Here is a 27,479-nt window from a genome sequence, read left to right as displayed (position 1 = left end):
CCCACCCCGGGCACCAGAACAGGGGGGTGTCTGGCCCCAGCCCTGTTTGATGAGTGACTGGGGAGAGGAGATGGCTGGCCTGGGTGAAGCCTTGAGCAGCTCTCCTCTCTCGGCTGCTCCCTGAATTTGTACCAGCCGGGAGCCTGTTCCCCAGTCTGAGGGATCCACGCAGATCCATGGCTGGATGTGCCAGCTGCTGTTCAGGCTGGGGGATCTCGGCGTGTGCTGAGACTCTGGGAGTGAGGACAGACTGTCCCAGTAACCTGTGCTCAGGTGTGGAGCTCGAGACTCACCTCAAATGCTGCTCTCTGCGAGATGGCCCTGCTGAGCTGCCTTTTCCTGGGGTCCATGCCCTGCAGCCAGGGATGTGCAGCCTGGAAAGGGGGTTGGGCTGAACTGTGGCAGATACCACAAAACTGTGGGAGAAATGCCTGCAGAGAGGCAGCATATGTGCTCAGGCTTCATTAGGACAATTTCCTCTGTACTTGAAGAGCTGCCTTGCTGCTGTATTGCCTATTCCTGGTGAGCACTGTCACTGTCCCCAGCTGGCTGCAGCCACCCCAAGTGCAAAGCTGGCAGAGAGATGGAGAGCACGGGATGATGCTCAGGTGGGGATTGTCCTTCTGCCCACAATGAAATAATCACAAATGATGGTCTAACACAAGCTGTTATAGCACGACAGTTAATTTTCAGAATTACCTCTGAATAAGTTTCAAATTTTGGCTCAAAGCTCTTTTAGCTTCCTTTTTTTTAAAAAAAAAAGAAATCCAAATCTGGATTTTCTTATTGGTTTTCTGTAACCTGGTATTTGTAAATGGAAATAATTTGATGTTCTTATTGGCTTTTTAAAAATAGAAATACAGGTAACAGTTAAAAGCTTTTTTGAAGACCCTGATCAAAAGTCTTTGCAGGTTTTGATCAAAAAGGTCTGATTTTGGTAAAAAAAAAGCTGTTGCTGTATTTCTTCTTCCCCCACCTGTATTGCTCTCTCTGCTCTCCTCCCGCTTCCACTTAGACGAAAAGAAATAACATTTCCACAGGCTCAGTCAGCATCAAAGAGTCACTTATTTAAAGGGAGGAAGAATATTGTGATGTTTCACTGCCTGTTTTTGATTCCGTGAAGGAATTTCATCCCCTCCCAGTTGCCATGTCTGGCATCCCTCCCAGATCTGAGCTCTCTGGAGGACGGAGGCAGAATTATCTCTGAGCTTTGCAGCTGCCAGATGTTAACCGATGAAACGGCAGCCTTGCTGCTTCCCTCTTCACTCTGGGTAAACCTCTGCCTGCCTGCCCTGTTTGAAATGCAAAACTGCCTCAAATCCCCTCTCAAAGGGTTCTTGATGTCTCCTGCCAATCAAGCCTGGTGAGGACTCCCTTTATCCCTCTTCCAGCAGCTTGCTTTAAGAATTGCAATTCTGTGTGGCTCTGAGGAGAGCGTGGACATTCTGAGTATGGAGGGGTGGGAGCTGAGGCTGGGGCACTTATCACATCCCTGGATGTTATCTGTCCTTTTCTGCCTGTCAGAAAACAGTGTCTTCCTCCCCTACCTGTTTGTGACGCAGAGCAGAGCTAGGGATGTGCAGGTCACTGGCAAGGTTATCCCAGACTCATTCAGGTTGGAAAACACCTCCAAAATCATCTAGTCCAACCTGTGCCCAATCCTCACCTTGTCACCCAGAGCAGAGCACTGAGTGCCACGTCCCATCGTTCTTGGACACCTCCAGGGCTGGGGACTCCACCACCTCCCTGGACAGCCCCTTCCAATGCCTGACAACCCTTTCAGTGAAGAAAGACCTCCTGATGTTCGGCCTGAACCTCCCCTGGCACAGCTTGAGGCCATTTCCTCTTGTCCTGTCCCTGTTCCCTGGGAGCAGAGTCCGACCCTCACCTGGCTCCACCCTCTTGAGCTGTAAAGAGTGAGAAGGTCACCCCTGAGCCTCCTTCTTTCCAGGCTGAGCACCTCCAGCTCCCTCAGCTGCTCCTCATATGACTGTGAGTGCCTGCCTGAGCAGGAGGATGTGCATGATGGGAGCCAGGATGTGGCATCTTGTGGTCTTGGCAGCTGATGCCTTGGGAGTGACTCTGGGAAGGGCTGCTTGGATATTGCCAACTACCTTGTGCACAGTGCCTATGGTTCCTGTTCAGAGAGGCCCAGGGGCACTGCTGGGGCCATTCAAATGTGTCCCTGGGCTCTCAGAGCAGTGGCTTGGTTAAGACCCGGTTGGGAGGCAAGTTTCTCTTGCAAGCAGTGAAATTATCAAGGCAGAACTTGCTGGGTGAGGTTTGGTGTGTACAGGGAGGTCAGGGCGTGCAGTAGGTCTTTCTGGCCTTCACCTCCTGTGTCTGTGAGATTGATGATTAATACAGTAGGGAGGCAGCAGTGCCTGCAGAACCATTCACTGGCTTATATGTGTGACTAGTGGTTTTGGGGCCTTGAATATGCCTGGTTTTGTTCCTTTTACCTGAGAAAAACTGCTGTCATTGCCCTGGTGATGCCAGCACTACCAGGCAGTTGTGTGCTCCATGCAAAGGTGCAGGACAGATGCTCTTGCCCTTGAGTGCAATCATCTATGTAATTACCCTTAGAGCAATAGGAACGGGGGGAAAAAATCATATTATCCTTATGATAGTGTTCATGGCACCATTGATCAAGGTGACAATTGGAAATTCATCACGATAAAGCAGGAAAAAATGGCAAGTTTCCTGTGCATGAGGTGACCACCTGATCCAAGCCAGCTTTTGGCACTCTAATGAGTGATTTCTCTAGGAAAACATCTGAATGGGACCCTGAAGCAGCAGATATGGAGTGGGCTGGGCCATTCTCCCTCCTCCTTTGGATGGACTTGCACCTTAAAGACTTCCCACCCCTTGTGTGCTTCCAGACATGGGAACGTGGCTAAGACCGCAACAAGCCACATGCTGTGATAAAGTGAAACTCTTGTGGCAGGTTCCCCTCCCTGCTATTTTTTTTTCAAAGCTTCCAAAGATAAATTGCATTTCGCTTCAAGATAATGAAATTTCCTTGGAGGAGCGACATATTTTTCTGTAGCTTTTGCATTTGGAACATGAGGAGAGTTTTTATTTTAAATCTCCATTGAAAGTGTTTGTCTGTCTATATTTTGCTTTCTTCCTTGTGAATGTTCTGACTTCACAGAGCTAGCAGGGACCCGGAGATGGAGTGTTTCTGTCACTTATTATAGCTTGCCTTGGCATAAAATTTAATCTTTGGATTTTTTTTTTCCTCCTAAAGAAATGAAAGTTGAAGCCAGATTAGAAACAGATAAAAAGATGTCATCCATCCTCAGACAAAGGAGTTTTTGTTTTTCTCTTTTGCATTTGCCTTTGTTAATCCTCTGCCTTCAAAGGGAACAAAGAGATCCTTCCACCTGGAGATCCTAGGAAAAAAGCGAAAATGAGGAGAAAGTGGCAGGGCTGATCTGTGCTTCTGTTGTCCCATGGCTGACGGGTCTGCTGGGACTTGCAACCATCCTGAAAAACCCAATTAAAAGGAGAAACCAGCTAGCAGAAATTGCAGCATCTATGAATCAAAGTGAATTCTTTCACTCCTAAAGGAACTCGCTGATCTTTACCTGTCTCTGCTGTCCATTGCTAGAGGTGCAGGTGCCTTCCCTGCCTCCTTCCCCATCTCCATGGCAGTGTGGAGGGGAGAACATGGCGTGTCCATCCCCTGACATGGTGCCTGGTGTCGCACCAGAGCTACCTGAACACTGCTCCCACCAGTGATTAATATGTTCTCAGGCACTGAGAGGCTCGAGGCACTTGGCACTTGACTGTCTCCTATTTTGGAACTTAATAAACAGAATATTCCACCAGCAGAACCTGCAATTTATCTTTCCATACTGCACGGGGAGTTACTTTGCGGCCTGGCTCTGGCTGCGTTTCTTGCCCAGAGAATTAATAGACTCTTCCATACCCCAGCTCCCTCTGTTCTCACTCTGGTTGCCAAATTAACCTTCATCTCACCTACTTTTTCTTCACGTCTCGCTTCAATTTAGTCCTCAAATTGTTCACATGACAAAGGAGTCGTCCTTCCTATAGCTTCTTCTACTCTGATAAGACACCTGAATTTTCTGTGAATGCCTGGAGAGGACAATAACTTGTCTCCCTGCCTCTCTCCCTTTAGCTTCCTGATGGTATTTAAGCCCAAAAGTCTCCCTGAGGTTATTTCCCTCGGGAGAAGAGTAAGCAGTTTGGGCTGCACTCTGCCAAGTGGCTGAGTTGTGACCTGAATTCACTGAACATTAAATGTTTCTAATTAATGTTATTACATCATATTACATTTATTTGGACTTGCAGGAAGGGATTCAACTGTGCAGGAGGTGCTGCAGGGGCTGGGCTGGATGCTGCTCATCAGCATTGCCCTTGTTACCTGTCTCACCTGGCTCTTGTGATGTGGCACACACCAGATAAGTCTGGAGTGCTGGAATATTGAAGGGATCTGCCTTTCTTGTCAGGGAGGCTTTGACTCCTGGGAGGATGCTGTAGGTGCAGGTTTTTCCTCTACAATTAATGCACAAGCAAGCTGCTGGGAGCAGCCTGCACTGCCTTGGCAGGATTAGGGATGAGGGAGCAGTGCTCCTGCGCTGTGTGAAAAGCTTCCTGCCCTCCCTGCAGGCCTGGCCTCGGCTTGGAAAATAAACAGGGAGCGTCACGGCTGCTTTAGCTCTGTGCTTGTTCTGGCTGGGGAGGCTCCTGTGTCCTCTGCCAGTTCTGCTGCTCCAAGAGGCTGATGCAGGGGAGGTTTGTTTGACCTTTATCCTGCTCTGAGATGCTCCTACATTAGTGAGCCACTCACAGGATGCTCCTGCCACTAAGGGCACTGTCCCAGTGAGCCCCCAGTCTGGGCTGTGTGGTAGCTCTGGTGCAGGGCAGGAGCCTAGGTCACCCTCTACCTGCTGTCACAGGAGATGTCAGGCTCCCAGAGAGTGGGCTTACTGCTTCCCCGCTTGAAGGTGACCCCTCCAGAGCCCCCTTTGCAGTGTGGTTGCTTCCATCAGATGCACAAGGATGGCCTGGTGGGATTCATGTTTGTGCTTTGGCTGGTCCTGTCACAGCCAGAGTGGTGGGGCGGATGGGGACCGGCACAGGCTGTGACCCCTGTGCTCTCGAAGGTGGTTATGAGGGTTTTGTGAGGAGGAGATCTGTGCCGTATGATAAGTTTTGATGCTTCCTTTCACTGGGATCCCAGATCTTCATCCTCCACGAAGGCTTTGGCACCGCCTGAAGCAGCATCTGAGAACAAAGGCAAAGCTGTTAATTAAGACAGAGATAATTCTGGCAGCCCACTGCCGCCATCTCGATGTGCTGCGGGCTGTGAGCAGAGGGACTGCCCCTGCACCCTGGGCATGGCACTGCCCAAAGCCATCCTTTTGCGGGGCTGCTCGTGCCCTGAGCAGGTCTGTGCCCTGTGTCCTTCCTGCACAGAGGCATGGTGACCAGAACTCGAGGTTGCTGGTGGGCTGGAGAGTGGTTTTGCTTTCTGTGGGGTGTTTGCCTCCCACACATGGCTGGCTCAGAGAAGAAAATAGAGCAAAATGTGCCCAAAGCCCCATCAGGCTTCAATGCCCTTGATGTGCCCTCCAAGGAGACACTGGTGGGCATCCTCTCTGGGGCAGATTGTGACCACAATCCCACTGGTTGTGCAAGGAAGAGTGGCCCTGTGACGGGATGCTGCCACCTTCCCACTTCCATCCCCAGAGGGTACACAGCTTTTTCGGAGCTGTGTCTTCCAGGAGAAGCAAAGCCTTGCTGTTGGGAGACTCGGAGCAAGGCTGACGGAACAGAAAACATTTTGAACAAACACAGCTGGCTTTCACCCAGCGCAGCCAACTCTTTGGCCAGCTGAAAAGAAATCAGAAGAATATTGATGTATTATTCTTTTTTTTACCCTACAAAAATTGTCAGGCTTTTTTTGGTCAAATGTTAGCTTCTGAATGCAAGTTTTTCAGTTGATAACTATTATTTGGGAGGAAAAAAGAAAAACCCCAAACTGAGGCACTTCTCTGGATAACTCAGGCTCAGCTCTTCCCCTCTTGTATTCTCAAACGATTAACATTTTTTTGCTTTGCACATCATGAATATTCTATACTTGAGCTGTTACTGAGTTGTGCTAGATCAGATAAATAACATGGTGTTGCTTTTATGGCAGACTGGATAAAGATGCAAATAATACTGACATTTACTTCACAGTTTTCTTTCTGTGATCCTCTGAGTGAGTAAACTGGATTGCTGAGATATTCATGGGAAGGAAATGAAGAAGGGTTGTCAAGATGAAAGCAAATTTCCTTAAAACTTAGCCAGAAGGTTCTTGGCAATTTTTTCTGTTATTTGCTCAGCTGAATTGGAGCTGCCTGAAAATATATTTTGCACAACCGCAAAAGGAAAACTCTTGTTCCCGTGGCACCACTGACTGTTTTTTGCATGCTCTTTCCCTGAAAAGCTGATGATTTTCCAGCGTTCGGTGTCTCTGCAGGGTTTCTGGTCCCATCGTGGCAGCAGGCGAGCAGCCGTGACCGGAATGAGCCCTTGCTGCCCGTCCTGCCCGCGCTATTTTTCCTCTCGCGCGTGTGCTGGGATGCTGTTTTTTCTCTCCCGCGTGTGCTGGGATGCACGGATCCCTGAGGAGGAGTGATGGGGTCAGCTTTGCTGTAGGGCGGGGAGCCGAGCAGAGCGGGATGCTGAGCCCGGCCAAGGGTGACCAGGGCGGTGCGTGGGGTGAGGAGGACAGGGCGAACGTTCTTCTGGATGGTTCCTTTTGGAGAGTGTGGATGTAGATCAATCCCAGCTGTGCTTGTGGGTACCAGGGCACGGCCCGGGGCTGGCAGTGACAGCGCTGCTAATGAGGGGCGCTGAGCATCCCGGTGTCCCCCGAGCGAGGCCGCTGCTCCCGGGTGCCCAGGTGGCCGCGGCGCCCGGAGCGATGCCCAGCGAAGGGTGAGCGTGGCGAGGGAGAAGGCAGGAGGCTGAGAGGGCCCCGCGTTGTGCCCGAGCCCTGCGGCCGCAGTGTCAGAGCCTGAGGGGAGCGGTAATGCTGCGGGCGGCTGAGCAGAGGGACCACGTCCCTGTGGGGCTGACGGTTCACTCCAGATTCCTTTTGGGGGTGAGAGAGGGGAGCGGGATAGCGGCGGTGTGATCCCGCCGGCCCGTCCCCGCTCCTGTCCCCTCCCGTCCCCTGCGGCGTCGCGGCTCTGCGGGTCCCGGGTCCGCCCCGTCGCGGGTCCCGCTGAGGGGAGACGTGCCGCGGGGCGTCCTTTCGCCGCCAGGGGGCGCCGTCCCCCTTCGCACGGGCGCGCGCAGCGGGTGGGGGCGTGGCCGAGGCGGGGAGCGGCGCGGCGATTGGCGAGGCGGCGGCGGGGGCGTGGCAGGACGGGCGCGGGGATTGGCGGGGCGGGAGCGTGGGCGGGGCCCGGCTGCGGCGGGGGCCGGCGGCGGCGTGGCCGCGCGCGCCACTCGCGGCGGCGATGTGACCCGGGCGGGCGGGCAGCGGCTTTGGAAACGCCACCGGCCCGTCCCGTCCGCGGCCCCGGCCCGCCCTGCCCCGGAGCCACCCGGCCCGCGGACGCACCCCCCATGCCCGCTCACGGCCGCCCGCCGGTAGCGGCTGACGCCTGCGGGGCCCGAGGAGGCGATGGCTGCGGATCTGGTGGTGCTGCTCTGCCTGGCCGCCGCCGCGGCCGCCGTGGAAGGTGAGCGGCGACCGGGACTACCGGGAGCGGGTGGAGTGCTGAGCTGAGGGTCCCTGCGCCTCCCGCGGCGTCCGCTACCGGGGAGCCTCCGGAGAGCGGCTCCCCCGCCGTAAGACACCGGCACGGGAGTGGATCCCGGCTCCGTGGCCCCGGCCGCTTGTGCCAGCTCGGGGTACCCGGCCCGCGGGTGATGCTGGCAGCCCGTGCCCTCGGGAAGGGGCCGGGGATGGATGGGGGAGCCCGCCCGCATCCACGTGGGGCGAGAGGCTGCTCCGGCTCGGTTCCCCTTCCCCGCGGAGCCCTGCCCGGGGCCGCGGTGGGGCATAGCGGGGGTTCCCGGGACCGTGGTGGGGCCGTCTCCGGAGTCCACGCTAGGTCCCCTCTGGTCCCGGGGCCGCTGTGGGGTCGCCTCCGGAGGTCGCGGCGGTGCGCGGAGCCGCCTCTGCCAACCCTCCTTCTCCCAGCACCGGCGGAGGACGGATGCGCCGGGAGCCGTGGGCAGGTGGTCTCCGTTTCTGGGGATGAACCGAGCCGGGATACACTTGGCCCGGCCGTGGAGCCGCAGGGCAGGTGCGTGCCCGTCCTCTCGGCACGGTCCGTGCCGGGGGGCTGGGGGTCTTTTCCCCATCTCCTGCCTCGCCGTGGGATTTGCTGGGCATCGGGAAGGTGCCTGCAGCCAAGACCCAGGCTCCGGGTGGTGGGCCTGGTGGGACAGCCGGCCCGCCCCAGCCTTGGTGCTGCATCGCTGCTTCCGTGCCCGGCGTGGCTCTTGAAGAATTGCTTCTCTTACATTTTTTCTTTATTTTGCCACTGCCGCCTTTCTTGCTGGTGCAGCACCGACTCGTGGCAGGGGTTGCCCAGCGCTGGAGCGGTGGCTGCGAGCAGGGGATGTGGTGCAGCCCCTCGGCTGTGGGCAGCGAGAGGCGTGGATGCGGGGGATGATGCTCAGGGTCTCAAAGCGCGGCCGGCCGGCGTGGGGCTGGGCTCTTCCCGGGGGGTTGTAATGTGAGTGTGGTTTTGGCTGAACTGGAAGCTGTCAGAGAAGGCTGGAGGCTTCGGCTTAGCTCCGGGCAGCGAGGAGCTGGTTCGGGCGCTGGAATGCTGCTCCGGTGGGGTTTGGCCGCAGCTCTCTCTGCTCGCAAGCACGGATCGCGGTGGGCAGGCCCGCTTGCTGCAGCACCCCCTTCCCACTGGCTTTTGGCTGGCACAGGTGTTTGCTTTTCATGTTTCTCGGGCTTCCTCATAACATCTCTGTAGGAATACCTGGAGGTGGGAATGCTGGTACTGTGCTGAAGCGTGATGCAACGAGTGCGCGTTTGCTCGGTGGCGAAGCCGCACGTGAAGAGGCAAGACCTCTTCGCAGCGCTTCGCTCGTCGGCGTTTGCAGCGTCAGCGGCTTGAGGCACTGCTGGAATTGTGGCTGGATGGGAGACCTCATCTCCCTCTTGGTTTGAGTGCACTCCTGAGTGTCGCCCAGGTTGTTCCCTAGCTTGCCTGAGCTCTCCCCGGGAGCACTGGCAGAGCCAGTGTCCCTGCCCAGGACTGAACCTGTTGAGGAGTGGTGATATTTCTACTCTGCTGAGGAAGTTGCTTGGATAATAAAGTAGTATCCTCGGAGAGATCTCAGATTTCAGGAAAAATTTTGGACGGGGAATTTCTGAGGTAGAGCAATTGAATCTGATTTGGAGTTAAGGCAAGAGTCTAATGGCATGGTCGTGTAAAGAAAATGCATTTTTATGGGGTTTATTTAAGTCTTATTGAATCTCTTGATGCAGAGGTTGAATTTGCTAGATTGAAACATAGGTTTCTCTAATGGAGCTGGTGTATCTCCTAGGACCTGCCCTGCCCTGGGGTCTGGCTTTCCCCCTGGAGCATCCGCGAGGCTGGATTTGCCGGCAGCCCTCTGGCAGCTCTCTCTGACAGCGCGGCAAAGCCACGGCTGGCGCCCAGCTCTGCCCTGGGCTGCAGGAGCAGCTGAGCCGGGGATGGCTCCCTGCATCCCAAATCAGCCAACGAGACAAAAAGTCTTTTTTTGGGATGGCAGGGGAGGCATCTGGGGGTCTGGACCCGGCTGGAGTGGGACAAGGATGCAGCCAGGGTCAGGGCCCGGGTTGCCTCCAAACCTCCCTCGTTATCCTCCATAAAACCTTGCTAACTCATTGCCTGCGGCACGTGAACCTGGACATAGTAGAGTCACTTATGTGACTTTCTTTATGGTTCCTTGATTTTTTACCAAATCATCTGGCTTAGCTGACCCTTTTGTGCTGGACACCTGGACGTTTATAGTAATTTCTAAAATTTTTTTGTGGCTTGCGAAGAGGAAGAAGGATGTGAGAAGATCACAGCACCAGATACTCGGTCTCTCCCACACCCTGCAATCACTCAGGAGCCGCTCGCGTGCTCTCTCTCGTGTTAGCTGAACCAAATATAATCCATTTAGCATATAGAGAGGGTGGTAATGGGCTGACGTTACACGTTTTTACTCGGCTTGGAGCTGTTGGTAGGTCAGATGGGGCTGATGACCATTTCGGTGCAGCTCTTCCACATTCTCTATTTCACCTGCCTGCCTGCTCACCTCTCCATCATCTCCCTGCCTCGCGCCTGCTCTTTTAAAATCCAGTTTTTTCTCTCCGTGCTTGCAGCATCACGATAAGAGGAGCACAGGAGGGAGGTGGAAAGCCCTGCTTGGGGCTGGCGGATCCAGCTTAGTTTTTCTTCTTCTGCTTATCCGCGGCTTCAGAACCGCCGCCTGGGAGAGGAGCAGGGATGGGCTTTGCCTGGAGAGCGACGTCTCTGGCTCCTGCTCTGTGCATGCTGCCTGCCCCAGGCGCCCGCTCTCCTCCCTCTTGGCTCGGGATGCACACATCTGTTACAGGCATCCTTTGGGCTTCCTCCGCTTCCGCCAGGCGCCGGAGTGGTGCCTGTGCCGAGCAGGCTGAGAGCTGCCGTGCTGCCTTTCCCTCAGCACCAGCACCGTGCGGGCTCCCACCTCTGGCCCAGCCGCTCTGCCCTGAGCAGAGCCCTTCCCAAGGAGAACCTGGAATTAAGACTTCAGGAAGGCATTTGGAAGTGCTGGTAACCTTCGTGGGAATTTGCAAGTGCTACCATCCAGCCATGCCTTTTACGCTTGGTTTTTTTTGCACACACTGTCTGGGGAAAAAAGAAAGTGCTAAGGGGAAAACCCTTATTCTTGGCATGATGAGTGAGCCCAGATACTGTCAGCCTGAAGGAAAAGTGTTTTGTCAAGTCATGGAAAAGGGGCCTGAGACTGCAGGTGCCTATGTTGCCTTTTTTTTTACTAATTCCTGGTATCTCTGTTCATGGAGAAGGTGGGGGTCTGTGATAAATATCTTGTTTTCCTGTCCTTTTGGATACTGGAGTGCTGTGTGTGCTCCTGTGTGTTTAGTGGCCCTGACTGCTGTGGCATGAGCTGCCAGAGGGTTTGCAAGGTGGCCTCTCACCAATCCTGGGTGTAGCTCTTGATGCAACAGGACAGAGTGAAAACCTTCCATTTGCCTTAGAAATCAGAAGAAAATGTGGATGTTTGGTGATATAGGAGGCCAAATATGTTTGTCTGGATCTGGATCCAGGCTACGGTGCTGAATAATAGATGTTTCTAGCAGAGATGGGTTCTGCAAGCTAAAGAAATACGCAGATTTGATGAAAAAGGGGAAATGGTACCTTGGGCAATGGGTAACTCAATGCTAATCAGCTCAGCAAAGTCTTGGAGACCCCAGTCCTAGTGCAGTGGCATTGCTGTGGGATGAGGCAGATGGAAGTGACGCTTGGAGCAAGGCTGAAGCTCTTGTGCTGTGTGTGCACTGTGCTGGCTGAGTCCAACCAGCTCCAGGGGGCTTTCCTACCTCTCCCAGCTGTGGGTACCCCGAGCTCATCATACCCCATGCCTGCAGGAACCCCAAAACTGTTTGATGTCGCCCAAAGGGCACCGAAGTACTTAGTTCCCTCCAAACAGTGTTGGTTTAAGGAGTCATTTAACAGCACAGCAAGGCTGTGTAAACGGTTGGGGCTGGGGGAGGGAATGCCTTCCCCAAATATTTATTAAGATTTGAGAGCACATTTCAATTTGACCTTGTTCTGCTGCAAACAGAGCTCTCAAGGGTTGAACACATCAATGATTGGGCAAGGGAAATGTTAAGGTTGGATGCTGGCTGGGTGGCAGTTTGGGAAGACACATTCTCAGTTGGAATGGTAGGAGGTTGGAGTCCGTGTTGCTTACAGAGGTCCCATGTTGGTGTGGGAGCAGAAGGCTGTGGAGAGGGAGGGAGCAATGGCAGAGTAGTGTCAGGAGAGAGCTGGGACCTTGGGTGGCCTCTGGACCCCGAGATGGTCATTGCATTGTCCAGCTTTTAGGGGTAAACCCACAGTCTTTCCAAAATGAGAGGCTTGAGAGGTTGCCTGGGTGTGTGCAGGGAAGGAAATGCGCACAGACCTGATGCAGGCTGCAGGTAAAGGCAACACAGCCCTTTCCTTAGGGACAACAGGAGCAAACTCAACCCAAGTCAGCTCTATGGCTTTCCAGGTAATTGACAAACGTGGATGGACTCCCTCCTTCCCTGTAAATGTTGCTCACAGCCACAGCTGAATTTTGGAGCTCTTTTATTTTGGTTGCCATCCATTTTCCCACCAAGTCTCATCATGAGAAATGGTGAGAAAAACAGGACACATGTTTTGTAGGCACAAAAGGATCTGCACTTTTATTTATTTATTTCTCACAACTTTTGAATTATTAAAGCACGTTCAGGGGAGATTAACTTTCCCTGCTCAATATTTATTATTGTTTCATTTCCCTGAAAGTTGGAGCTACAAGAGCTTTGATGAATGAGCTGGAAGGTTCTGTAGTTTTTCTATGGCTAATCTAAATACGTCCGTGTCCTTTGCTGAAAAGCTAATTTGTAATTTCCTACGGTAATGCCGCTTAGTGAATTATAATGATACACTGGGGCCTGCTTTTCCTCCCGGCCCTCTGTCAGGGGAATAACACTGCCATCGGAAGACGGTGTGAAACCTGGAAACCGGCCATTAGCCCCCTAAATTTTTGGTCTAATAACAGGAATCCAGAAAGCCTGTGCACCATCTGGTCTGTTTTCTCATGTCTGGGCTGGAGAGCATCCGCCTGGCCCCGGGTTGGTTCCAGGGATGGGAGTGGTGCCCTGTGCTGATGCCACTACCCGCAGGTTTGAGTCAGTGACCGAGCTGGAGGGTGCACACAATCCCTGCTTCTGGAAACCTCTCCCACCACCCCAATTATAACCAAGTGTTATCAGTCTTTTGAATAATTGAAGAGGCTTTCTGTTGAATATTTAATTACAATAATATTTGGTTAGCAGGGGTTGTTGGGCTCAGTTTGTGCAATTGAGAATTGCTGCAAGAAAGGCTGTTAAAAGAAAATGTTGTTGCCCATGATCATTGATTTATCTTTTTTTTTTCTTTTTAAGCTAATCAGTTACTTAGTTGAAATTGGTTAATTAGCTCAGCTCCATTAAGATTCTTTGGCATTTAAACTTGATGTTTCTAAATAATTATAGTTTTGCCTGCTAAGCCCACAACCCAGGGTGACCTAATTACTATTAAAGCAAGATGTGCTTTGGTCTGGCTTTAATAAGTTCTTGCTGGGAACCCTGTGGTGAAAAATCACAGAGGCAACAGTTCAAAGGGGAAGGGGGTTGTGCTGAGCCCTGGATGAGGAAGATGAGTGTCCTTCAGCCTCAGTTCTTCCAAGTTAAAGCAGGGATGCTCTTGGTGTGGGAGGAGGGGAGTCCCAGAGCATCCCATGATTGGCATCTCTGTTCTATGCACTTATGTCACCGTGGAAGGTCATGGCAACCAGTCGTTTGGAAGAGGTGAAGGTTAAGATTGTTTTTAGTTAATTGATGAGTGTTAATTTGCTTTTTTCTCTTCCAAGTCGTTTCCCTTAGTAAGCGGGTGGAGTCCTTTCAAGGTCCTTCCAAATGGAGGGAGAAAAAAAATATGGTATTAAGTTAATCGTGGTGATTTTAAGCACTATTGAGGTTATTTAGGGTGTTACTAAGATCTAGTGGAAATTGTCCCTGCCCAAGGCAAGGGGTTGGAATGAGATGATCTTTAAGGTCTCTCCCAACCCAAACCATTCTGCGAGTCTAGGATTTTATTTATTTATTTATTTATTTATTTATTATTTGGAACTAGCCATGCCAAGTAATTAGGCATTAGTAAAGCCTCAGGTATGTGCTCGTTAGTGTAGTGAATGAAGTGTTTATTATCTGGGGAGGCATCCAGACAGGGTTGCTGGTGGTTGGAGCTGATGAAGCTTTAATTTGTTGCGCAGTGAATGAAAGCGGTGGGTGGGGATAGGTAAGAGGCTGTGGAAATCCTCACTTCCGGGCTGTTTGCTGCTATCCTTGATGGGGGCTTCTGCACGACTTCAAAGGATTGTTTAATAACACTTTCTCCCCAAAAGCCCTTCTCTCGTCCCACCTGCCTCTCCAATGCACCAGAACCCAGTGTACCACATCCCAGCAGCAACTTTTTGCACTAAATTTTGGATTATTCAAACCCAGCCAGCATTTTCCTTGGGCTGCTCTGAGCACAGCTGGGTTTTGGTGTCTTTTCCTGGCTATATATTATTTTTTTGAGGGGATGGGTGTCTCAGCGCACTGGCTGCTCCCTGCTCCTGGCTCTGCTGTCTCCCAGAAAGGCTCTGCAGTCCTGCAAAGCCCAAGACCTGTTGCATGTCCGTGTCTTTCCCTCCCTTTCTCTATTTTCTTTCTGTTTGCAGGGCAGAGCATGGGGACACCTTTATTTGCATGTCCTGGGGCAGGGCAGGTCACCTTTGACTCTGGGTGAGGATTGCTTCTCCTTGAGCCCCAAAACCTGGGCAAACAGGGCTGCTATATCTGCTTTGAGCAGCCCTGGTGCCCCCATGCCCTCTCCCTGCTGTGGGGTACTGTGGGTGACCTGGCAGGTGACACCCAAAATGCAGCTGAGTGATGAAGCCGGGGAGGCCCAGAGCCGGTGTTGGCCCCTTGTCTCCTGGTGCTAAAACCCACACCACGGGTGGAGGGATGGAGCAGGGAACAGCAGTGTTTGAAGTTTTATGGAGGTTTTTCATTTCTTTTTCAGCAATCAGGGACCAGGGATAGCTCTTTGATTACTCGGGGCCTCTGCTTGCTTCAGCCGCTTCCGTAGCCACGGGGTTGGAGCTGGCTCATTATCATCCTCGCTAGGGCCCTGTTGATATGAGGATAATTGCTTTTTGCTCAAAAGACATTAAATCACCCCGGAACAGGCAGAGGGGTGTGAATTACATCTTCCCTGGGAAAACCGGGAACTCAGCAGAAGAGTTGAAAGGGAAACACGGTCCTCAGGGGGCAGGAGGAGAAGGGGGCTGACTGTGGGAGGCTGCTCGGGGCCCACTGGGTGTTCCCTGCCCTCTGGATGGGGGGAACTGGGAGGGAGATGGCCTGGTGTACTGGAGACAGTCTGGGGCTCACCCAAAACCTGCAGCTTCTTATTTCCAAATGCCCAAGAAACAGGATGGACATGTAGGGAGAGGGCAGGAGTGGGATGCTCTTGGAGTGCTCCATTTGGTGCTGGCTTTGCTTTTCATTTGAAGCAAATGTGTTTGGAAGTAGCAGAATTGTAAGAATTGTAATGTCAGAAGTATTCTTTGTAATGATTATGACTAGTCCAGGACCTTTGCCTCCCGTGATGTATCCATGGAGCTGGAGGGGGTGCTCCATAGGTGTGTTTGCCCTCACCACCTGGCTACTCCATCCCTGCTCTTCTGCTGTGATTATTTTTAATGCAGTTTATATTTAGTCCTGGAAATTGTGGGCATGACCTGGCTGCAAGACACACAGAGCTGCCCTCCTGGCCTGTGGAGTTTGGCTGAAGCTCTCCAGAAGTTCCACACAAGTGGGTGAATCTCCTGTAGATCTGTGGCCTTTGCTACCTGTGCTCCTTGAGGTGAAATTGCTGGTGGGGGTCTAAGTCCTTTGAGCCCATCAGGCTCTCAACAGAGGCACTGTGAAGTCACATATATTGATGTTTGGGACCAGAGAGGGACTGTAAAGTGGTAATTTCTGGTTTAATGAAATAAAGGAGGATCAGCTCTGTGCTGTGTTTCCTGGGGAGGGATGTGTGGCTCCTTGAGCCACGTGCATCATGCCAGGTAACCTCCCTCTTGCTCAGTCAAGTGGAGAAAAGCAGCAGCTGTGCAGGAATTAAAGGCATCGATGCCCTTTTCTTTGGGCCCAGCTCAGGTCGAGTCCTCCTGCTCTCTGTCCATGGGCTGGCAGTGCCCCCCTGACCCCTGGATGCTGCAGCCAACTTGGCAGAGGAGAGGAGGTGGCTGCTGGCTGCTGGGAGCTGTAGGGGCACGAGCCAATTGTGTTCAGTGTCTTTCTAAAACTCAGCTTTTATTCTCACGCTGTGCGTGGGTTATTGCCGTGCTGGCGGCACCGCTGCATGCCTGCAGGAGGGAGGCTGGAGAGCCTGGCTCCAGAGCCTACTCAAAGCCATGGAAAGCTGCTCCTTAACTTCAGTGGGCTGTGGCTGAGGCAGGAGAAAAGGGGCTGCTTTGAGGAGGATGCTGCTTTTAGCCCCCTCCAGCTCTGCATTTTGTGCCAGCACTGGGCTCTACTTGCTGGGGCTGACTGGGGCTGAGGAAATCCTGGTTTTTTCATGGTTGGGTCCTTAACTTGTGGGAAGATGGTGTGGCTGCCTCCCATCAGTGGGAACCACTTGGCAGCATCCCCGGAAACAGTCCAGCTGCCTCCCACCAGTGGGAGCCACTCAGCAGCATCCCCAAAAATGGTCCAACTGCCTCCCACTAGTGGGAACCGCTTGGCAGCATCCCTGAAAATGGTCCAGCTGCTTCCCACCAGTAAGAACCACTCAGGAGCATCCCCAAAAATGATCAGGCTGCCTCCTACCAGTGGGACACACTCACATCCTCCCCAAGAGAATCTATTTTTTAATAAATGCCTCCAGCTCCCTGATGAGGGGCTTTGAGGAGTGATGGGTGGGTGCCCACCTTACCCTGTGCCATGATAACTCCTGTGTTTTCCCACTCTGGATCCTTCCAGGCTGGCCCGTGTGGTCACTCCTGTCTCCTGAGTCACCAGCCCAGCAAATTTTTGGAGGTGGTTTGCAGAAAGGCACGTTTTTATTTTGTTCTTTAAAGCTTTGTGATGTTCAGGGGAAACTGGGATGTCTTTGAACCACTTAAAGTATTCCTAATAGGTTACCTTGAAAGCTTTCTGCAGTCTTGAATGAATCAAAGTGCGAATGTTTATAATGCAACACCCACACAAGCTGGGAGAGGAATTTTATTAAGGCAGGAGAGTCAGAAAACAATAATAATAAAACATGTTTTATGAAGTTGGTGAGAAACTTATAAACTAGGTGAAGTTTTACAGCAGATCAATTTGATACAAGTTGTAAATTTGAATTCCCAGGCTGGTCCTCAGGTCTTGCTCTTTATTACCTGAAATAACATTCTCCACTTTTAATAGCTGGCTGCGGCAGAGCGAGCGTGGTTTTATCTTTCTAAATGATCCGCCGTGCGTGTCTTATAATCAAACTTCTGCCCATCCTCAAGGTTCCAGCCCTCTCCTCGAGCAGCACAGTGGCTGTTGCCAATTAGCAAATTGCTGCTCTTTGCTGTTATAGGGGGGACTTTGGGAATCCTTCCATACATCCCCAAGTCTGGATTATTGAGATTTTTTTTCCTGGTAGAAACCACTTTGCTTTCTGATAAAAGAATGTTTTGTTAATGCATCAGCAAAAAGGGACTGAAAGGTGGTCTTGATAAATCACTGTTTTGCAGTATCAACTTGCTCTGTTTCCCTGCTCCTGGCACGGCCAGGAGGGATGTGGGCACTTGCCAGGGCATTGATGGGACCAATGAAACAGGATGTCTGGGGTCTGTTCCTTTTTTTTCCCCCAATGTTTCCTGGAGAGTCCCCTCCATTTCCCAACAAAGTTTGTTTGTGGTGCAGTCCAGGGACCAGCAAGGTGTCAGTGCATGAGCTGGCTCTGTCCCCATTCGAGCAGTGGCCTCCCAAGGCATGCGATGACCCCCTGACTCCCCTCTGTGCCTCCAACCCCTGTGTCACTCAACTGTCAGCAGCTGCACCTGAGGAAAGGGTTACAAAAATGGTTTCTCAGCCGCCTGTCCTGTTTGTGCACACACCAGCAGATTATTCCTCTTGAAAAATAAGTGATTACTTAAGTAAGGCATTCAAGCTAATGGCCAGATTATTCCCTTTAAAATGGGAAAGTAATTAGGGATGTTTTTTAAATAGGCTTCCCACCCTTGGATCTGCTGGGATTAGCCTATGTGGGTGTGTAAATATTTAGTTTCCAATGACTTTTTTTTTCCCTTTTTTCACCCCTCCCCTTCCTTGAAGTAGCAGTAGTGATAAGCAACAGAAATGAGGCAGCAGCTGTGCTTGGACACTTTCCCCAGCATCCAAATTATAAATGGAATTAAAGATGACGCTCAAAGGGAAATTAAATTGAGGTTTTGCTGATGTGATGCACCAGGGGTTCCTCTGAGTGTGTGTGTGTGTGGAATTGAAGAGAAATTGTTGGGTGCTGGGATGTTTGGGGTGATGGAGAGCAAGTCCAGTCCTGAGTAAGAACTGTGACTGAGCATGGTGGGCTTGGTTGGATCTTCTGTCCCTGGCTGCCTGCTAGCTGGAGGGCATTTTGGAGCTTGTTTCCATGCATGGAGGTCTCTCTTTAACTTCCAAACAATTTAGACTTTGTGCACCAAGGCACTTTGATGTTTGGCTTCAAAACCATATCTTGTTTTGAAACTTGTTGCAGTGCTTGCAATGTGTTGGTGAAGCTGGGAAGGCGAGCAGAAAGAAGCTGAAAGCAGAAGCAAAATATGCAATTAGATGCAAAAATGGTTTTAAGTGAGTGATCTGATGGAGTTGCAGATTAAAGGAATGTTGGAACCAGTCATTCATGCAGCTCTCTTTGAGATCTGAATCCCTGGAGGCTCCTGCAGCTGAGGAGCATCTTGCCAAGCCAGAGGAGGCCTGATCTTGCATTCTCCCATCCATCCAATGGATAAATCCCAAGCCCTAGCGAGCCACCAGAAGAAAACCTGGCTCAGAAGAAAACCTGCACAGCCCCAAGGTTGGAGCTGTCATTGATGTGTCATGTGGCTTTGGTCCCCGTCCTGCTGCTGGGAGGTACTTGGGAGATACTTGTGGGCCATCGGTGCTTCAAATGTTCACGCACCCATCATTTTTCTTTCTGGCAGGGGTTATTTATTGGAGCTGCTTTAAGGTGCCTCAGTCATTTTTTAAAGGCTGCATTTGTGCCGTTCAGCTGTTTTTGGCAACTTTGGGACTTTTTGTTTGCTTGCCTGCCTGCTGGAAAGCCTTCAGAGGTTGTTAAGGAGGTGAGGGGAGCCTGTAGATCCAGATTTTTTTTTTGTGTGTATTATTATTATTATTATATATTATTATAATTAAAACATATTTTTAGCAGCTGAAATTCGAACCCGTCTGGGTATTTATATAGCTAGATGTTTTGGATGAGGAATAGGCCAAGAGAGTCATGTGGTTGGGGCCAATGTGAAACAAAAGAATCCATTTATTATCCAGGCAGGAAATTTGTTCCTCGGGATGTTGTAGCTGCAGACATAATGATTTCATTTCCTCTGGTTCACCCAGATTAATGGCTTGTTCTCTTTTGTTTGTGTGCCTGTGTTATTCCTGCAGCCCAGCTTCCCCTCCCGCTCTGTGCTGGCGTGTGCGAACATGTGTGTGAGTGCCCTGGGTGAGGAGAGGGGGCATGGGGGTCCCCAGGCTGCAGCAGGCTGCTTGGGATGGTGGGGTGGGATGCTGGGAGAGCCGAGCAAAGCCTCTGGGACCACCTGGGGAATCCTTCCTAGCAGTGATGGATGACCTGTCTGGGTGTATTCTCCTGTGTCTCTGGGGATCTTCTGCATCTGTAGTGTTTTTCTCCTGTTTACATTTCTGGGGATCTCCTCCTGCATCTGTAGTGTTTTTCTCCTGTTTACATTTCTGGGGATCTCCTCCTGCATCTGTGGTGTTTTTCTCCTACTTGCATTTCTGGCGGTCTTCTCCTGCCATGGTCACCGGAGCAGCGAGGGATGTTTTCCTGTGAGGGTGTGGTGGGATGGGTGAGATGAAGAGTTTTGGACAAGCGTGAACGTTGATCTTGTGGAAGGTGTGAGAGCAGTGTGTCTTCTCCACAGCTACGCTCCAGGATTGATGGAGATGTTGTGTGCTTGGTGGGAAACCCAAACCTTTGCACCCTCCCAAATATCAGGCCAGGAAGCGGCTTTTTCCCTAGGGAGCTGAGCTGATGCACAGGGATGAGGGCGTCGGCCCCAGGGCTGTGCGTGAGCAGCTCCTTCCTGGCTGTGAGAGTTGGCCTTTCCTTCCAGGCAGGTCCCAGCCCCTCACAGGGCCACTGGCCATCTGGGGGCTGGTGGTACTTGCACTCTGTCATCGATAAAAACCCAACAGATCCGTCTTTGTGGATACTCCAGGATCAGCAGCAGCCTTGATTGCTCCCTTTCTCTCTTTCTGAGTGTTTGTCTTTCAAAAGTGACATGACAGGCAAACGTTTCCTTTGTGCTGCTGTCACCTGGTGGGTCCTTGGGGAGCTTTGGTGCAGAGCTTTTAGTTTACTATGTGCAGCACGACCTGATCTTCTGCTCTGGATTAATCTGGAGCAACCTCGTGGAATTGTGATGGGGAGTTCTGCGTGGTGCTGCCTAGGATCTACCTAGAGAAGGATTGGTGACCATCTTGCTGCCCCCATGCCTGGCTCTTCCTCCTTCCCTCCTTTAGGTGTTTCTGCTCTAAACTGGGGAGGAGAGTTTCTTCTGCCTCTTCTGGAGGAGGTTTTCCAGCAGGGACATCACTTGCTGAAGGAAGGCCCTCTTGACCATCACGGTGCATGTGCCACCTCAGGTACCATCCTTCTGGGGCCTTGGTGCACTGATCCCTTCTTGCACACCTGGTACACCTTCTTGCTTTTGTTCCCCTGCACTTTTGTGCTATGAGAGGTGCAAGCCCAAAAGCTGCAGAGGAGAGGAATGGGAAGCTCCTGGTACCCTGTCAAGCCCTGGGCGCTTTCTTCCCACCTGCCTGCCCTCCCAAATGGCTCCCGTGTCGCCCAGGTGACAGAGTTTGTGAGGATATGACAGCTCCGTTGCACAGAAGATGATGAACAGTAATGAGACCCAGAGCACAATGTGCACTTAAAGTGATTTATTTCAGCAAGGAAACCACAATCAAGGAGGATGGGTCACCGTCATCAGGAGAAGAGGTGGGTATGGAGATGAGCTTCAGGGGAACTTTATCATCAACCAGCAATGCTTTAAAAATGAGCAGAGCTGGTGTTGCATGAAATGGAGCTGTGCTGGTTGTGGCGGGACCATCCCTCACCTGCAGCGGATCGTAGGCACTACTGGGGTTTGGCCAGTGACTGGGCTGGCTGACTGGGGGACTTCTCTTTGCTTACCTTCCTGCAGCTGTGCTGAAGTTTTTTGGTGAGGTGTCACCTGTGTGTAAAGTCAACATTTGGGAAGGAGACTGTCCTGAGGAGGAGAGGGAAAAATAATCCCTGAACCCGCCTTGGCTTGGCTCCCAGCACGCAGATGGCTGTCCTCGTGCTGGAGCCTTTTCCCAGCTTGCACAGGCACCGGGGCTGGAGGCAGGGGTGTGCCAGGCAGGCCGGGTGCCAAGCGGCACCTCCTGCCAGCATCCTCCTCTTCCTCCTCGCCTTCCTCACCCCCAGGGCCCGTGGGAGCTGTGGCTGCAGCAGCTCAGCCAGGCGCTGCACCTTGCAGGAAAGGCTCGGTCTAAGAATGGCCCTGAGCAAAATCTTGTGATTTAAGTTTGATTTAGAGCAGTGCTCACATTTCCTTCCTTCTTACAGAAGAGGCTCCTGGCATGGGGAGATCCCTGGTGCTGCCCCTGTGCTGGCAGGAGCTGGGGGAGGCAGGCAGCAGTTTGCTCATTGATTCCGGCAGCGTTCAAATGACACGCCATGAGCTTACAACAAAGGGTCCTGAGCCCCTGTTCATGAAGAGCATCTTCCTTGGGGGTGATGGCAGTTGCTGGTAGTTGTTGGTGAATTTGGGCAAGGATTTAACTCAGCCCCACTGGCCTGTTGGAGCTGGCACCTTGTGTGAAGGTGCCAAGATTTGGAAATCTTGGCAAACACATGTTGTTATTTACTCACCAGACCAGCTGTGTGTGTATGTACCTAAAGATGGCTCAGACTGATAGGAACGTTTTTTGGATAGGATGCAGAATAGTTACAGATCCTGGCTGCCGCTTGTTTTGTCCAAATCTAGAAGTGGAGAAGAAAAGAAAAAAGACAAAGCTGGGAGAGCCCAGGATGAGTTTCCAGGGCATTTATGGAAACAGCATTTGGATGTGGAGCCAGAGCAAAAACCCGGCAGAGTCTGCTGATGGGGCGCTCTGCCCTTTCCAATGGACCCGTTGGCTTTGCCACATCCCTTTCCCCACCTGTGCAGCCTGATGGTGGGGAGGACTGGGCAGGGGATGGGGCTCTCCACTGTGGCATCCCCAGGGATGCAGGCAGAGCCTTCCCCCATCCCACCCGTGTCCTGATGGAGGCTTCCCTGTGGCGGCAGCCCCGTGCGCTGCTGTGGTGGCACAGATTTATTTCCCTTTGCCTCTTGCGCTCTCTGCCTCGTTTGCACTCGCAAGCTGGCTCCATATGGTGCAGAAGCCGCAGAGACGATGCTCGGCACGGCCGGCGCTGGGCTGGGGGGCGGCGCGGGAGCTGACGCTTTTGCAGCTTGCTCCGTTTGAGGTTCAATATTTCCACCTCCTCCCCTTGACGGCTCTGCTCCCGCAGCTGCGGATCGCTCGTCATCTCCAGCGCAGCCAGAGCATCCCTGTGTGATTCTACTCTTGCCCTGCTGCATTCTCTCTTCTCCCCCAGTGCACGGGTGGGCAAAAATGCTATTTTTTAGTTCTTACTTACTCATGAAATTTTTGGCTAGCCCCCCAGAAGTCTTTAGTACGTGCCAGATGCTACATTAAAAAATAAACTATCAATGGGGGTGCATCTGTTCTGTGCCGGGGTGAAAAGTGAGGCTTTTCCCCCAAGTGTTGGTGTCTGGGGCAGCACCAAGCCCTTGGCTGCGCTGGGAGCTGTTGCACCCAGGCTAAGCTCGAGTCCCCCGGTGGTGCTTGCTCTGAGCAGTCTGTCATGTTTGTGGCTCACACACAATCCCTCTGACATTTTAAAATAAGATCTAGTAAATAGGAGCCGGATGGTGCCAGGTGCATCTCTGGGCGTGAGGGCTCTCTGACAGCAGGGCTGGCATTTTAGATTTAGGGCTCCACAAGACGCCTGTTTTTGTAGCGAGCGCAAAGCTTTTCTGGAGAATGTGGTCCAAGACAGTGACTCATTCTGAATCTCTAAAGATGTGATGGCGTGTAGGGAAATGCAGGATAAATGTTTTGATTTTTAGAGTTTTCCTCACAGGCGGTGCTACCCTGGAGTAAGGCAAAATAAATCCAGCGGGGAAGGAGAGCTGTTGGGAAAGGGGGGACAGGTCTGGCACATGAATTCACCAAAGCTCAGTGCATCCACTGAACTCCTGCATTGGAAGTTGGCTTTGTAGCCAAGCACGTGTCCCTGTAAGACGTGGGAGCCCGCTGCTGGGGAGATCCCCTGAAATCCCATAGGTCCCGTGGATCCAGGCATGAAGATTATGTGTCCTTGTAATTCATCCTAGCACGTGTAATTGCAGATGCTATTGATGTTTATGGCAGCTCTGTCTTCTCAGGCGACTAATTCTGTATTTAGAGGCTCTCATTTCCAAGGTAATCCCAGCTGATAAGGAGTCCACTTCCATGGAACTCGTTAGGCTTCAATGGCCCTTGTCTGCAAAACCTCAAATGCTGCTAGTATTTATTATTTTTTATCTCTTTTTGGAGTTCCTTGCTTTCTGATAGTGTGATGAAATTCCCTTTTCCCAAGAGAGGAGCTCCTGGCAGAATGTCCTTGTGGGTGAGCTCACTTGCTTCCATTCAGACTGGCTGGAGCACACCATGTGCAACTAGAGTCGGTACTGGGATGTTGACCAAGATGTGAGCTATGGAAAAGTAGCAGAAAATAGGAAGTTGTTGACATCACTACCCAAAAATGTTTGGATTATTCTCAAGACTCTCTGCTCCCCCAGGATGTGTCATGCGTTGGGGTTCTGGATCGTCCTTGTTCTCTCGGCTGGTAAGATGGGTGTCCAAGCCAGCTGGTGTCCACCCTAGGAGTGGAGGCCTCTGTGCCCAGCCTGTGCTGGAACCACCTGACTGCATGGACAAGGGATGGAGTATTCTCAGGCACCTGACCTTCAGCACTTTGCCCTGTGCTCCTGAGGGCTGATCTCATGGATGGTAAAGAGCAGACGAGTGCTCTGCCCAGCCTAAGTGATCCTTCCTACAAACCAGACCTTCTCCACCACTTACCTGGACCTTCTCCTGGGCAGCCTTGCAAAGCTTTTTGGAGGTTAAGGTTTCTGGGGGAGCCTCTGCCCATCCCTGGTTGGCTGAGCTCCTCTTCCACATCTTGTGGAGCATGAAGTGAGTTAAGTGCCAAGCCTGACATATGGCAATTTCTGGGGCAGGCTGCGGTGTTCTGAGAGGTTTGCTGGCAACCTAGCCTTGAGAAAGCAGAGATGGGGATTTAAATGCATAGTGACATTGTTCTGGAAAATGTTCGTCTGAAAGACAACTGTGTCATCTGCTTGCCCTGGATGGGCCCTTGGCATGGCTGGGTCTGTTTTGCGGGGGTCAGGGTGTTCGTTAAAATGCTTTCTCAGCCCTTGGTGCTGCTTGACTTTGAGTTGCCAAACTGTGAATGATGATGTATGGATGGTGATCTGTGTGTGTGGAGTGTGTGGATTTTGGGTATCCAGGGCCTGTGTGCAATTATAAAAAGTGTGAGATCAGCAACTGATTCTGCCATGACAGGAGCAAATGAGCTTCTGATATTTGAAAACTTGCTTCCAAATTTTCTAAAATAGGTTTGCAATTTGGAAAACAAAAGGTATTGAAAGCCCTATCTTTTCTCTCTTATCTTTCCATTTGATTTAGTCCTCTTTGTTTGTTGTTTTTCCTGTGATGTGCGCATTTTTGGGTAATTCTCTGTCATTTCCTTCCCTTTCCCTTATCTCTCCCTCTGCAGTTCTCTCTCTTTTCCTCTCTATCCCTCTCCCCCTCTCCCTCCCCTCAGTAATTTATTTGCAGGCGGTTGTCTCTTTGATTTACTGTCTCTCTCCTTGGTAGGATTATGATAAATGGATTGTATGGCTTCATCTGAGCTTGTCCAACATCACGTACCCACGCTGGGTCAAGTCCCTTCAGAGCCTGGAAACCGAGGGGAGATGCTGGGGCTGGAGGTGGAGCGAGAGTTGTGAACAGTACTTGGTCCTTATGGTCCTGACTTTGCATCGCTACCTGAACTGTTTTAGGCTGGGGTTTTGGTTTGGGTTCTTCTCTTGCCACACGTGTGTGTGAACGCACAGATGCTTGCAAAAATGGAAGCAGGCATTTGATTGGGTGCTTTCAGGCACATCAACCAGCATATTTCAATTTAGTGTATCCTGATGTGGGGAGTGTTTGCCACTTGCAATTAGAGCGTTTCATCCCGCGGTCGCAGCAGGCAGCGCTTTATTGATAAAGTTGTTCTACAGTTGCTGAGCAAACACCCCCAAATCTGAGCTTCATTAAGTTATCGCCTGCCCTGCTGCGATGCATCTTCATTGCACACTGAAATCCATGGCATTGACGGGGGATCCCGGAGGAGGCCGGGACTGTGCTGTGCAGCCACAGCTTAATGCATCCCGTCACAAATTGACGCAGCACGCTTGTCCTCGCCTGATATATAGAAATTTCTTCCCTTTCCGAATGGAAGTGAGGGGTTTTTTGGCAGATCTCACGCTGGCAATGGCTGGGATGTCTCTGCAGAGCAGGCTCGACTGCTTCTCTCTCCCGAGAGGTTTGCACAGACCCTTAAAATCCAGGAAGGCAATATTTTATGTTGACTTCTTGTTGTTTGGTGCATCCTCCCCCTCCGTGTCTGGGTTTGTTACTCGGTGGGTAATCCTTCATAACGAACCCGCAGGAGATTGATGGGGAGAGCTCGTTATGCACTTCCAGAGCCGTTCCACCGTTGTTCTGTAGCAGCAAAATGCACCATTAAAGGCAGAGAGCCCTGGGAATGATGGGACGTAATTAGTTGTTGCTGTAATATTTTTGATTGAAAGCGCAGAGATGCTGGAAGTGGCTTTGGGAAGTCGGTGCTCTCGGGAAGCTGTGAAGAGCAGCAGCTCCTGTCAGAGGGGAGAGGCTGATCCTGCTCGCACCTTTCCTGCTGCTCCAGTGCTGTAATTAAACCATCTGGGAGATGCCACAGCATTCCTGCTGCGCAGCCAGCAGCTTTGGTATGGCATGGCAGCATTGCCCTCACAGTTCCAAGCAGGAACCAAATGAGGAGTGCTCCAGCAGAAAAGACTTTTTGGGTGGAATGTGCCCCCAGCAGCTCACTGCCTTTATTCCTGCAGCAGTACCATATGGATTTTGTGTTCCTGCTTTTCCCCAGCTTATTGTGAATTTCAGGGTGTGTTTAAAAACTTGCACAAGTGAACCTGGACTGTGTCCATGGGATGTTGTGGTTAGAAGTGTGGTCCTAGAGAGGAACCTGGAATTACTCAGCCAACTTCCTGGTGTGTGTGTTTGAACCCTTTCCTGGAGTCGTAGAATTCCAGAATGGTTTGAGTTGGAAGGAACCTTAAAGCTGATGCTGTTTCATTGCTGGCCATGGGCAGGGACACCTCCCACTATCCCAGGTTGCTCCAAGCCTGGCCTTGGACACTTCCAGGGATGGAGAAGCCACAGCTTCTCTGGGCAACCTGTGTCAGCACCTTCCCACCCTCACAGAGGAGAATTTCTTCCTAATATCCAGTCTGAACATACTCTACTTTGGTGGGAAGCCATTCCCCCTTGTCCTGTCACTTCACACCCTTTTCCACAGTTCCTCTCCAGCTCTCTTGAAGCCCCTTTATGTACTGAAACACCACTATAATATCAGCCTGGAGCCTTCTCTTCTCCAGGCTGAACAATCCCAATTCTCTCAGCCTTAACTATCTTCTAGGTATCCCTCTAGGTATCTTCTTGGCCTCCTCTGGACTCACTCCAACAGCCCCATGTCCTTCCAGAGCTGGACACAGTGCTGCAGGTGAGATCTCACCAGAGGGGAGTGGAGAATAAATTAATCTATGGAAACAGTGAGAATTGAATACAAATTATTCCCCCAGCACCTATGGGACTTTCCTTCCATTGGCATCGAGAGGTGTGATGCACATCACGAGCGTATGGAATGGTGATGATGGAAGCCATGGTGCCACATGGACATGGCTTGCAGTCACGGCAGCCCCGGGAAGGCAGAGCTCTCGATACCACAGCACCTAGTGTTATTTAGCACTAGGCTTAGGAATAAAGTGTCTTGGCTCTGTTTCCCTGTCATTCCCTTTCCTTGGTAATGTCACCAAACTTGGACAGAAGCTTCCCAAGCTGTGCGTTTGCCTTGGGCTGATTTTGCTGAAGCTCTCGGAAGGGAAGAAAGAGGGAGGAAGCAAGCTTGGCATTTATGAGTATGAAAGAGAGGGGAAAATATGGTGCTTTCCTTATGGAAAAGAAGTGTTGCTATTGTTCTCCTTCAGAAAGTCACAGTGCG

The 27,479-nt window shown here is 51.6% G+C and overlaps 1 protein-coding gene across 3 annotated transcripts in view; it reads left to right on the top strand.

Moving 5' to 3' along the window:
* Positions 1-7,458: 7,458 nt before the first annotated feature.
* The window catches only part of EPHB1 (EPH receptor B1), a 78,800-nt gene continuing 58,779 nt past the window's right edge, over positions 7,459-27,479 (top strand). For all 3 annotated transcript variants that reach the window (XM_085069950.1, XM_085069948.1, XM_085069949.1), the window contains exon 1: positions 7,459-7,706. In XM_085069950.1, the coding sequence (XP_084926076.1) occupies positions 7,649-7,706 (58 nt within the window). In that variant the 5' untranslated portion in view covers positions 7,459-7,648. The remainder of the gene's footprint in view (positions 7,707-27,479) is intronic.

The sequence above is a fragment of the Lichenostomus cassidix genome, chromosome 9 (assembly GCF_008360975.1).
Source record: "Lichenostomus cassidix isolate B80296 chromosome 9, HeHo_3.0, whole genome shotgun sequence".
In the NCBI taxonomy this organism is placed as follows: Eukaryota; Metazoa; Chordata; class Aves; order Passeriformes; family Meliphagidae; genus Lichenostomus; species Lichenostomus cassidix.
The sequence above is the reverse complement of the archived record's forward strand: the minus strand, read 5'-3'. Positions and strand labels throughout refer to the sequence as shown.